Source organism: Peromyscus californicus, unplaced genomic scaffold, assembly GCF_007827085.1.
Source record: "Peromyscus californicus insignis strain IS unplaced genomic scaffold, ASM782708v3 Scaffold_6__1_contigs__length_162567912, whole genome shotgun sequence".
Lineage (NCBI taxonomy): Eukaryota > Metazoa > Chordata > Mammalia > Rodentia > Cricetidae > Peromyscus > Peromyscus californicus.
In genome coordinates, this window is record NW_026294584.1 from 47,856,455 (window position 1) to 47,869,075 (window position 12,621).

The following is a 12,621-nucleotide window of genomic DNA, read 5'->3' on the forward strand; positions in this document are numbered from 1 at the left end:
TCATTTGCAAGTATTTATATATGTGTGTGTGGGCATCTTGATTTATTCTGAATTTTTTAAAATGTAAACGTTTGTAGTTGTACTGACAAATTGTAAAATATTTCCGGTAAATATTTACATATCTAACACAGTCCAATACTGATGTTAAAGCCTTTTCACTTGTCTTTTACCACCATTCTAAAACAAAGCTTCACTTTTAAGATTTACTTACTCTTCTTAAGTTGGTGTGTGTCATTGCTAGGGTTTCTGTTGCTGTGACAATACCATGACTAAAGGCAGCTTGGGAAGGAGAGGGTTTATTTCATCTGTTACTCTCAGGTCACACTCCATTACTAAGGGAAGTCAGGGAGGAACTCCAGGAACTGAGCTAGAGGCAGTAACCAAAGCAGAAGCCATGGAGGAATGTTGCTTCCTGGCTTGCTGAGCTTGCTTTCTTATACCATCCAGGACCACTTGCCCAGTGATGGCAACTCCACCAGTGAGCTGGGCCCTCTTCCATCAATCCTTAATCAAGAAAATACTCCACAGACTTGCCTACTTACCAGTGTCGTGGAGGCATTTTCTCAGGATTCCATCTTCCCAAATGTCTAGGTTTGTGTTGAGTTGACAAACACCAACCAGCATAGTATGTATTTTTCTAGATTTTTCTCTTTACAAGTGTATATATGTGTATATACATACATGTGTATTATATGTGCATATATAAAGTGTTTGTGTATATGTGTATCTATATACATATACTATAGTAATAGAAATTGTATAGCACTGTTCTGTGGATGCTTCTCTGCTACCCATTTGTTTTTTTGTTTATTTTGTTTTTGTTTTTGTTTTTTTAGCTTTGCCGTCTAATGGAAAACAGGATGTAACTCCTTGTTTTAACTGGTATATTGTCAGAGAAATTGAGAATTGTCTATATTCCTTTTTATGAATTGCCCATTCGTAGTAATTCTTTGATTTTTGCTTATGTTGCTTCCATCATTTATAATTATTTTGGTGTGGTTGTGTTTATCAGTATTCATCTATAGCTCTTTATTTTTATCTTATTCAAATTACAAAATACTCTACTCCAGGGTCATGAGTATACTCATCAAAAAAATCCTAAGTACTTGTCTATGTTAATCTGAATTTTGATATTTAGTTTCTCACATGAGTAGGCTTTATTTTCTAATATATAAATAGCTAGAGTGTCATTTTGTATTCTGTGGTAATTTTTATTGAAATTTGTCAATTTTTATCATTGATTTGAAATGACACCTTTACCACATGTTAGACATGTTAACTTTATCATGTACTAAATCCCATCTTTCCATCCCTGGACTCATGAGTCACTGTTAATGTTGTAAATTATAGCTTTAAATGTGATATTTTGGTATATGTTAGGACAAGTATTTCTTCTGACTCTCTTTCTAATTGAGTCAAAAGTTAGAAACAATCTGAATATCCAACAATAGGAAAATTATTAATTAAATCACATCACATTGTGCTCAAGGTATATATTGTACTATGCACTATAAGGAAAGCTTCTACAAGTGAAGATATAATTAGTAAAGAGCCACAGATGAATTCTTATAGCCATATCAAAGTAATTCTAAAATTAAATATATTTAAATTTATCTAAAGGTAAATAATTTAATATTTATCTGTGATACATATTAAATAAAGTCACAGTCATATGTTTAAGGTGGTCTCATCTGGGTAAAGCCTATTAAAATGTAATTTTGACATATTTAAGGAGATGATTTGAGCAACAACAGTCCACAAATTGGGTGCTTAAAACCAGAAAGGGTTTAGAAACACTATCTAAGCTACAGACAGACTTAAAGAGTGACTTCATAAGCAAAGCAAAGATTTGATTGTTTAAAGTGGAGCAGAGAACTTAGGTGGATCCTAGTGGCATGTCCAGGTTAGTTCACAGGTTCGGTAGTTATATAAAAGAAGGAAAATAAACTTAGAATTTCACATCAAACTGATGCCATACAGTCACACACTGAGAAAGAAAGGGCCACTGCACTGACTGCTGAGAGTGTAGGCCCATGATAACTGTATGAACCACACTCCTGAGGTTGGGTCACACAGTGAAAAGCTTATGACTAAGAGAACACTAGCAACCTTTAGGAATACAGTTCCAATAAGTGGTGAAGTTATTTATAGTCAATGACTGTATTTAACTCACTGGACAATTAGTATGGTTAAGAAGTCAAATATAGGGCTTGGAGAAATAGATCATTCGGTAAAGTACTTGCCTCACAAATATGAGGACCAGAGTTCGAACCATAATGATGTCTGGCATAGTGGTTTGCTCTTGTAATCCCAGCAAAGGAGAGGTCTATGAGACAGAAAGATCTGTAGGCTCACTGGAAAGCCAGTCCAGCCTAATTGGTGGGTTCTGGGCCAGTGAGAGACCCTGTCTCAGTGTAGGTGGACAGTGTTCTTGAGGATGAAACCAAAACAAAGGTCCTCTGGACTCCATAGGCTCTCACACACACATTTAAAAGTCAAATTTAGATGTTCTGCTAGGGAAGCTACAAGAAACAGACATTTTTAAAGTATTGGTAAGAAATCATTATAAAATGATACTATATACGTTAACAAACATTTTTAGCTATTATGAAAATCAGTTATCACAAAATTTCATTTAGGTATTTAGAATGTCGTGAATTATTAAATAGTTAATATATCTATAAATATGTATAAATTTAGTAGATTAAAAGGAAAAGAAGAACTATGTGAAACACGTAGGAATTAGGGATTTCCTTGTAGTCACTCATGATTGTGTTTCAATCTTTTTTCAGCTGATGCTATTGGTGACCCATTCTTCCCTCGAACTACACAGATTTTATTGGAGTATCGGCTAGGAAGATGGGTACCACGCCTTCGTGAACCAAGGGATTTATATGGTGTCTCTTCTTCTGGTCCATTGAGCCCGACACGGTGGCCATACCACTGTGAGGTTATTGATGAAAAAGTCCAGCATATTGGTATGTTTTTAGAAGTTTGGGGAATTCAGACATTAGCAAATTTATTTTATCAGTCTTGATGTTAATGAGGAGACTAATATCTAACAACTGCATTCTAGAAGTATAACATAAGCCATATGTATAAATAAAAATTTCCTACTAGCTATACAGCTTTAAAAGTGGAATTAATTTTAAAATAATAGTCCATTTAATTGAAGTATATAAAAATATTTCACGCCGGGCGGTGGTGGCGCACGCCTTTAATCCCAGCACTCGGGAGGCAGAGCCAGGCGGATCTCTGTGAGTTCGAGGCCAGCCTGGGCTACCAAGTGAGTTCCAGGAAAAGGCGCAAAGCTACACAGAGAAACCCTGTCTCGAAAAACCAAAAAAAAAAAAAAATTTCACTGTCTTTTTTGCTCAGAGTCATCCAAATCTGGTATGCATTTTATACTTATGGACATTGCAGTTCAGACAACACAATAACATACAGAATTCAGACTCTTCACATTTCACTGTGCTTAAATAGAAGGATTTAAAATGTATGCCAGAATGGGCATAGTGATACATACCTGTCATTCCAGCACACAGGAGGCTGAAGCAGAGGATTGCAAGTTCAAGGCCACCCTAGGTTGTATATCACTGGTTCCTATTTCAAATAAACAAAAGTCCCAGGTCTGTATTAGCTCCGAACAATTCCAAAAGATATGACTTCCTAGTCAGACATACTGGGCCTGTACCAGTATCAATACTCGTGAACTGTAGTCTCACTCACTTTTGTTCTTCCATCCTTGCCCTCAGTCTCTTTTCTTCTCACTGTGTCTTTGCTGATGTTTGTCTTTCTCTTGTTGCCATTTCTGTTCCTCTTTGATTATCTAACTCCGTAAACCCCTTTGTCTTTGCCTTGTTTCCCACTTCTTGTTTCTTTTCTTCAGTGGACATGGATGGACTGTAGGCTTATTTAAAGTGTATTTTTTGTTTGTTTCTTTCTTTATGTGTGCATTCCCAAATTCATTTTCTACTATCCTAGAAAGAGCTCGTAGACTTAATGTCCGTAGTCAAAGACAGTGGAATAAAGACAGTCAAAAAATCCTCATTGCTCTCCACCTTCCCACTGCTATTTTTCTCTTGTTGATTGTAGAGTCCACATACGTTATTACCATGTAGAACGCTAATAAAATATTTGTGGGTGGATAAAATTTAAAACTCTCTGTAATTATTACAGTGCCTACTGAAGTTAAATGCCACTCAGGAAGTTTTTTGTTTGTTGATTTTTTTTGTTGTTGTTTTGCTTTTGTTTGGTTTTTCAAGACAGGGCTTCTCTGCATAGCCCTGGCCAGCCTGGAACTCACTCTGTAGACCAGGTTGGCCTCAAACTCAGAACTCAAAGATCTGCCTGTAGGTGGTGTTTTTCTGTGTCCCAGCAGCTACTCCTCAAATAACCACACAAAAATTTATTAATTATAAATGCTCAGCCAATTGCTTAGGCTTGTCTCCAGCCAGCTCTTTCAACTTAAATTAACTCATTTCTGTTAATCTGTACACTGCCCCAAGGCTCATTTACCTCATCTATGAAATTCAGTGTTGCTTCTTTTGTGTCTGGCTTGCAACTCCAGGATCTGCCCTTCTTCCCAGTGTTCTCTCTGCCCGAAAAATCCTGCCTAGCTATCAGCCAACCAACTTTTTATTAATAATGAGAACAACACATTTTCACAGTGTACAGAAGGATTATTCCACAGCATTTCCCCCTTTTTGTCTAATTAAAAAGGAAGGTTTTAACCTTTATATAGTAAACATATAACAAAAACAGTTATCAGGCAAGAATCATAGTTACAATATGTATCCCATTTGTATTTGGCAGAATTGGAGAAAATACTGTAATCTTTGTAAGTCTAAAGTTTTATGCCTAATTTAGCTTTTAACAAGACTAAGGAAAACTATAAGTTTAACTATTTAGTCTTTAATTACATCAAAGACCCAGAAGGGTGTAATGATACCTAATGACATAGACATCTGGCTGTAAAATATTTTGAGATTAATAGTTGTTTTTGGATTAAAGTAGATTCAATAATCTACCCTTTTTTCCTATCATTCCTATATCATATCCCCCTTTTTTCCTTTAGAAAGGGATCTTTGAATTTAACTCTTTTGTTTAGCTTTTTTTTTCTGACTGTGACAAATTAACAACTTGTAACCAACCCTCTTTAATCTTAATTTAATGATAACAACATTCATAACCCATCTTTTGGGAATATAGGTGTTGTTTTCTCTAAACTACTTCCTGTTTTCTGGGGGTACTAACATCCTTGGAGGCCCCTGAGAAAATTCAGAATAATAGTTAAGTCTGGGCTGTAGTAGTCTGTGAGGCTGGACCATCTCAGCCAGCAGCCTTAAAGCTGTTCTGGATGCAGAACTCTGAGGAGACTGCAACAGAGGTATTTTGAGATACTGGATCACCTGGGCCATTTGTTTTCATTGATGTCTGGTCCCCTTATTCTGAAAATACATAAACTTTTAAAAGTAGCGTATGTATCTATATTAATACAAGTATAGACTGTGCATTGTACACAAGTTAGTCAAAGAGGATTTTTTGTTTTATGTTTGAGTAGGTAAAATATGCGTTAAGTGTTCTGTGGTTCTTTTAGGTTTATTTCTTTATGTAGCCAGGATTTTCAGGGGGTCTTCATTGACCAAACCTGATCCATATCAACCTAGAATGAATCCACAGCTTATCATTTCTTGTGGAAATGAACGCATAACCTCTTCCCCAAAGTAACATATCTTCTGACTTCCATTTTGAAGTCAAGACATTTTATAATATGGTTGTTTAATCTATCAGTTTTCATAATCCAATGTGTTGTGTCTTTATTAGCAATCAGAAAGTCTAAAGGCAACACAATAATATACAGAATCCAGATTCTCTGTTTATTTCCCGTCTTTATGTGGCTTATTATATATTTTTTATTTTTATTTTACTTCACTCCTTTTTAAGGACTTTATTGTTTTTAAACTATTTTTTAATCTGTGACTGTATATACTTTCTCTTCTCTATCCCAGGCTTATGTATATTTTAAACACATTGTAACCCATTTAGAGATTTTTTTCCATCTTGATACGTTTACTGAGCATCTGAATTGTTCTTTGATTGCCTAAGGTGAATCCTAAACTGCTATGTTAGCAGCCATTGGTGCAGCTTAGCTTAGTGCCTGGCAGCTGGCAGCTGACTCCTCCCAGAGGCAGCTGCCAGGAGATGCATCTCTGTACTATAGCTGGCATGAGAAACATGAGACTAGGAAGTCAGGTTTGGCTCTGTTTTTGTGTGTTTAGAACCTTTTTAAAGCTTTTCAGGTTTTATGTGAATCTACATTGCCCAATGGTGGGTGCCATTTGTAGGTGGAGTTTTTTGTAGGCATGTGTAGGCAGCTGCTCCCAAATAACCACTCAGAGACTTATTATTAATTATAAATGCTCAGCCAATAGCTTAGGCTTATCTCCAGCCTAACAACTTAAATTAACCCATTTCTGTTAATCTGTGTGTTACCCCAGGGCTCATTTACCCCATCTATGAAATTCCCATGTTGGTTCTTCATTTGGCTTGAGACTCCTCAGACTCTGCCCAAATTTTTTCCAGTGTTCTCTCTGCCCAAAAATCCTGCCTAGCTATTGGCCAATAAGTTTTTTATTAACAATGAGAGCAACACATTTTCACAGTAATGAATGATTTTTTTGGGATAGGGTTTCTCTGTGTAGTTTTTGGAGCCTGTCCTGGAACTCACTTTGTAGAGTAGGCTGGCCTTGAACTTACAGAGATCTGCTTGCCTCTGCCTCCCAAGTACTGGAAATAAAGGTATGCACCACCACCGCCCAGCAAGGAGTTCTTAAAAACTAAATTTTCTTCTTACATTATCTGGTTTTAGAGAGATAGGTATCATGGCAAGACAGGCACTCAACAGATAGGGGCATAGAGAAGCAAAAAGAATAGTGGTTTTGCTTATAGAGAAGAAAGCCAAATTTTCCTTCAACTTCCAAATTATAGGTCTAGAAATTTATTAAGAATAAGCACCACTGCTGGGCGGTGGTGGTGTACGCCTTTAATCCCAGCACTTGGGAGGCAGAGGCAGGCGAGTCTCTGTGAGTTCAAGGCCAGCCTGATCTACAAAGTGAGTTCCAGGACAGGCTCCAAAAGCTACACAGAGAAACCCTTTCCCCCCACCCAAAAAAAAAAAAAGAAAGAAAAAAAGAATAAGCACCATTTATTTTGAGAGATGACTTCAGTGTATATTTTCCATAGTTTAGGGTATCTCCTGTTTGTCCTTTCAGATTTGTTATCCTACCTCTCCTCTAAAAGCTGTTTGCTTTTTGTTCATTTACCAGGGAAAGAAATACAAAAATCAAGCAGGAAAAAAAAAAAAAACCACCACCATACACTAAATCTTAACTCTTCCTCAAGTCCTTTTTATGACTTGCTTCTGTTTTCCTGATCTCTTTTTGTTGCTGTGTCAGTGAGAAGGGATTGGAGTTGAGAAGGAATGCCCTTCCTGCTTCTCCTGTGGCCTCTGTCTATGTTCTCTTCTGTGGGAGTGAGAAGAGAATGAGAGCAGAAGAGACCCAAAGAGAGAGGAAAGGAAAGCCCAGCACATCACTGCTTCCCAGCATGCCTCTACCCCATGCTGATTCCATTTAGCTACTTTCTCTCCCCCTGACTGGACAGCCCACTTTCACATCTTTGGTGCATCCTGTTCTTATATTTATAGCACTTAATTTTCAACCTCCATTTAGTCCTTAGTGATTGACATCCATGCCTCAGGATGGAGAATGTCTCTACACCCTGATTACTTGATACACTCCCAGTTTTATGCTTTCAGGTGCCAGTTCTAAATGTGTGTGTGTGTGTGTGTGTGTGTGTGTGTGTGTGTGTGTGTGTGTGTGTATTACCAACCTCCTGTTTTCAAAAATAGTTAGATTCTCTGGTGCCATGTTTCAGGTGTCTTGCATGTTAAATAGACTTTGAGCTTTATGAACCCAGCTTCCCCTATGAATGAAGGTACAAACACTCCACAATGCAGGTGCAAATGCAGCCTTTCTCAGCATTGGTTTCCCAAGATCCCTAGAGTCATGATGTCACTGTCACTAGTGACACATTCTCCATGGTAGAATCATGCAGGATGACAGCTTTGGTAAGGGCTGTGCCATGTTGTTTTGTTCAGTCTGTGTCCTAGAATATTTGCAGGTTGTGCAGGTTATCAAACTGCAACATCTACTACATTCTTTTTTTTTTTTCTACTACATTCTTTGTGTAGGAAGAATTGTAAATTAGCTCCCAGGTGTCTTTAACAGCTTTTGCTACATGCTGTCATTTCAGAACGTCTTTTCCACGGTCTTACACATTCCTTTGAGATTGCTTTTTAAAACAAGTTTAAATATTTGATAGGACATACAAGACTAAACAATTCCACTTGTAGATTGCTTTTATTTAAAGTTAGAAGAATGGTGTAGCAAAACAAAGAGGCTTCTGGCAAATGCTGGAGCCCAGAAGACATCCTGGTACAAGCTTCCCAGAGTCTTTATTCACACACACACACACACACAGAGAGAGAGAGAGAGAGAGAGAGAGAGAGAGAGAGAGAGAGAGAGAGAGAGAGAGAGAGAGAGAGAGATCTGATTAAAACAACATGTATGCAGTGAATCACTCTGCCTCAGAAACTAAGGCAAATCAAAACTAAGTTTTGTGCCCCTCCTGTCGTGTGGTTAAAACAGCGTGTTTAAATGTACTGCCAAATGAAAACCATAAGTTTATAAACTTTTGGGGGTTACCAGAGCAGCCTAAAACCTTAAACAGTTCATCTACTAATGTTACTGTCCTTTTCTTAGCCAAGAGTCAAAGCTAGACATCCAGTGTGCCATGTAGATAAACAGAACAAAAAAGAGAGGCTTTTCTTCAGCCCGGTTGTATACACAATTGTCTATTGTGAAAGTCTTTCCATATTAGCTCATATAGACCAATATTTTATGATTGTTATGTTAGATTTCATTAAGTAAATGAACTATAATTTAATAGGTACCTTATTAATGAGTTTAGAACAGAGCTTAAAACATCACAAAACTTGATTTCAAAATAAACTACAAAGTTGCAGTAAGCAAAACAACATGGCAGACCTGGGGAAGTAGCTGGCTTGCCGGTGCAAGGCCCTGAGTTTGAGCGCTACAGAACAAACGGGTGGCACAGTCAGAATCAGAGGTGATCCAGAAATCCATCTACTTACAGCTAACTGAGTTTTTTTTTACAAAGGTACCAAGAACACACCGAAGAAAAAAATGATCTTCATTAAAACAAAACAAAAAACAGGTGCTTGGAAAACTGGAAATACGGATAGAGCTATAGAGATGATGGAGGTATAGATAGAGCTAAAGGTGCAGGTACAAATATAGATAGATACAGGCATGGGGAATAATAAAATGAAATCTCTGCTTTTTGCTATTTCTAGAAATCAATTAAAATTAAATTCATCTTAAACTAGTTTGTTGTTGAGGCTGTCAAATTTATTTCATTTGAGTCATTTAGCTTCAAGATTTGTTTGGTTCTTTTTAATATCTTAATTGTGTTGAGTTTTTTGGTGAGATCATGAATTGTTTTCTTCATTTTCCTGAATCGTCTATTTTCTCACATCTTATTGAATTTCCTGAGGATCATTATTTTAATTCCTCTCAACATATGGGTCCTGACTCCTTTGGGGTCAAACGACCCTTTCACAGAGGTCGCATATCAGATATCCTGCATATCAGATATTTAAATTACAATTCATAACAGTAGCAAAATTAAAGTTATGAAGTAGCAATAAAATAATTTTTTTCTTTTTTGTTTTGTTTTTGTTTTTTGGGGTTTTGTTTGTTTGTTTATTTGTTTTGTTTTTCGAGACAGGGTTTCTCTGTGTAGTTTTGGTGCCTTTCCTGGATCTCATTCTGTAGACCAGGCTGGCCTCGAACTCACAGAGATCCACCTGGCTCTGCCTTTCAAGTGCTAGGATTAAAGGCACACACCACCACCTCCTGGCTGCAATAAAATAATTTTATGGTTGAGGGTCACCACAATATGAGGAACTGTATGAAAGGGTCATAGCATTAGGAAGGTTGAGAACCACTGCTTTAAGGCATTTTTAAATATCCTTTACTATAGTTTGTTTCCAGGCAATTTTTATGTTCCTTGCTGCATCTTTTCTGTGTTGATGTTTACATATCTGTGAATCCATTGCCTGTTCTAATTTTACAAATAAGCTTTCATAGTGAAAGGCTTTTTCCTATGATGAGTCAGGATGTTGGTTTAATTTGGTACATTGGTTCTTGTTTTAAGTGGCACAGAAGTGTAATCTCCATTTTAATTCTCTAGCTACTGTCACTGTCGGCAGTATTTGGAAGTGTCTCAAGGGTTTAGACTATGGAGGTGACTGTGCAGCTTTGAAATATATATACAGCAGCAGAAAGTAGACTAGAACAAAACTCAATTCTCATTAGAATGCCAACTAATTGCTTTGTAAAACTTGACATATCAACCCTAAGATTTATATGGAAACTCAAGAAACACTGAGTAGCAAAAAATTTAAAAAAAAAAATTGAAAAATCAAATTAAGGACTCATATCTCCTTTCAAATTTTACTGTAAACTAACAGTTATTTAGAGTTTGGAACTATTTTTCCATGAGAATATATAACAGACAAGTGGATAAAATTAAAAGTACAGAATTGCTGAACATGTGTGGTGGCACATGCCTTCAATCCCAGCACTCAGGAGGCAGAGACAGATCCCTGAGTTCGAGGCCAGCCTGGTCTACAGAGCTAGTTCTAGGACAGCCAGAGCTACACAGAAAATCTTGTCCTCAAAAAAGAAAAAAAAAAAGTACAAAATAAACCCACATGATGGTGGTCACAAACCTATTCAGTAAGAGATTAATCTTTTCAACAATTGTACTGAGACAGCTGGATAAACAACCACATGCAGAAGAATAAAATTTGATCCTTACCACCTAACACCAAATATAAAAAAAGTATCAAAATCTAAATATACTATGAAAGCCAAAATTATAAAGCTGTATAAGGAAACATAAAGGAAAAACTCCCGAAGTTTGGGTTTGAAATGGATTCTAGATATGACTCCAAAATAAGAATAATGACAAAAACAATAAATTACATTTCATTCAAGTTGAGAGCATTATACTTTCAAAGAAACTATTAAGGTAGTAAAAATGCTTTCTGAATGATTTCCCCTTTATTCCTCCAAACATTATATTCTATTTCCTTACCTTGGGAAATCCTCTCCTCTCCTCAGTCCCTTACTAGCTACTTAACCTCTGTTTTATTTAGATTGTGACACACATATCAAATGCTTAAAAGTTAGCATCCACATATAAGAAGAAATATATAATAATTGTCTTTTTAGGCCTGGGCTACCTTCAGGATGATTTTTTAATATACATATATGAAAGGAATATGAATTGAGGCAATGTCCCAACTAGATACTTAAGCCACCAAGTAAAACTTCCAATGCCAGAAATGGGTTACATCCTGTTGAGTTGTTGACCACAGGGGTCCCATGGCACTCCCCAGACATCACAGGCTACTGCCAAGGCTATTGGTTGCTCTCCACAACCTGATGATAAGGCCATGTTGCTGAGACAAAATACTTACGTCATTGAACATGGAGAAGTTGAGTTGGTCCCTAACTGGAAGTTTTATCACTAGAATTCCTAGTACTGGAAGGTACTCTTCATGCTACTAGAGGAGGAATATAATTATTATTAATATCACCCAGCTACAAACCCTGCAACCTACAACAGAAACCTGCCTACAAGCTATACTTGTTAGTTTTATGCGGTACTATGTTATTCATTAAGTGGTACTGTTTACTATGTGAGGAAAGCCACAAACTACAACAAAACCCACTATAAGAGTTTATTAGGAGAAGGAACAGAGGGGAATGTGCTTTAGGCCCATGGAAGGTTGTGCATGGAGAGAGAGGAAGAAGGAGAAGAGGGGAGGAGTCTGTGACCCATTTTTTTGTGGATTCCCCTACACATGTGCATGTGGGCTTACAGAGCTACGCCATGCATGCACATAGATTGCGTGATGCTGTGTGCAAATTACATGATCATGCAGTGCATGGATTATGTAGGATGTAAAGCCCCTTGCTTGGCTACTGAACAATAATACATATAGCAATAATACTGATGCAATCATGACACAAATGTGTGTGGGAATGACCAACCACTTTCTATTGGATATAAGGCCCACTCAATGAAATGGAACCTATACCTGAAACTGCTAAAGTGGCCAAGAACCTGATACTAGATAGGTCATGGCCCTAGGGGAAAACCTAATATATTATAGTTCTGCTATAGAAACATATAAATGTTCCTATAATAAATGACTCCTAAAGACATACTGCTGTCATCAGTGCCTCTCTTTAAAAATCCATGCAGAGAATCCAGTAAGACATTTCTTCAGAGAAGTTTAAAAGACTGCCCATAAACACTTGAAAAGATGTTTGACATCTTAGCTATCAAGCAATTGATATTACACTGGGATACCACTTTACATGAACTAGGATGGCTAAGACCAAAAAGTCAGATCACGGTAAGTGTTGATGAGGATGTAGAGAAACTAGAAGCCTGATATGC

General features: G+C 37.0%; 1 protein-coding gene across 27 annotated transcripts in view; it reads left to right on the forward strand.

Annotated features, from left to right (window-relative positions):
• The window catches only part of Agbl3 (AGBL carboxypeptidase 3), a 103,314-nt gene that overhangs the window by 3,609 nt on the left and 87,084 nt on the right, over nt 1–12,621 (forward strand). For all 27 annotated transcript variants that reach the window (XR_008214569.1, XR_008214572.1, XR_008214570.1 and 24 more), the window contains exon 4: nt 2,793–2,978. Coding sequence is in view for 23 of the 27 variants with exons in the window: in XM_052721709.1 (XP_052577669.1) it covers nt 2,793–2,978 (186 nt within the window). In the remaining 4 variants the exon portion in view is untranslated. The remainder of the gene's footprint in view (nt 1–2,792; nt 2,979–12,621) is intronic.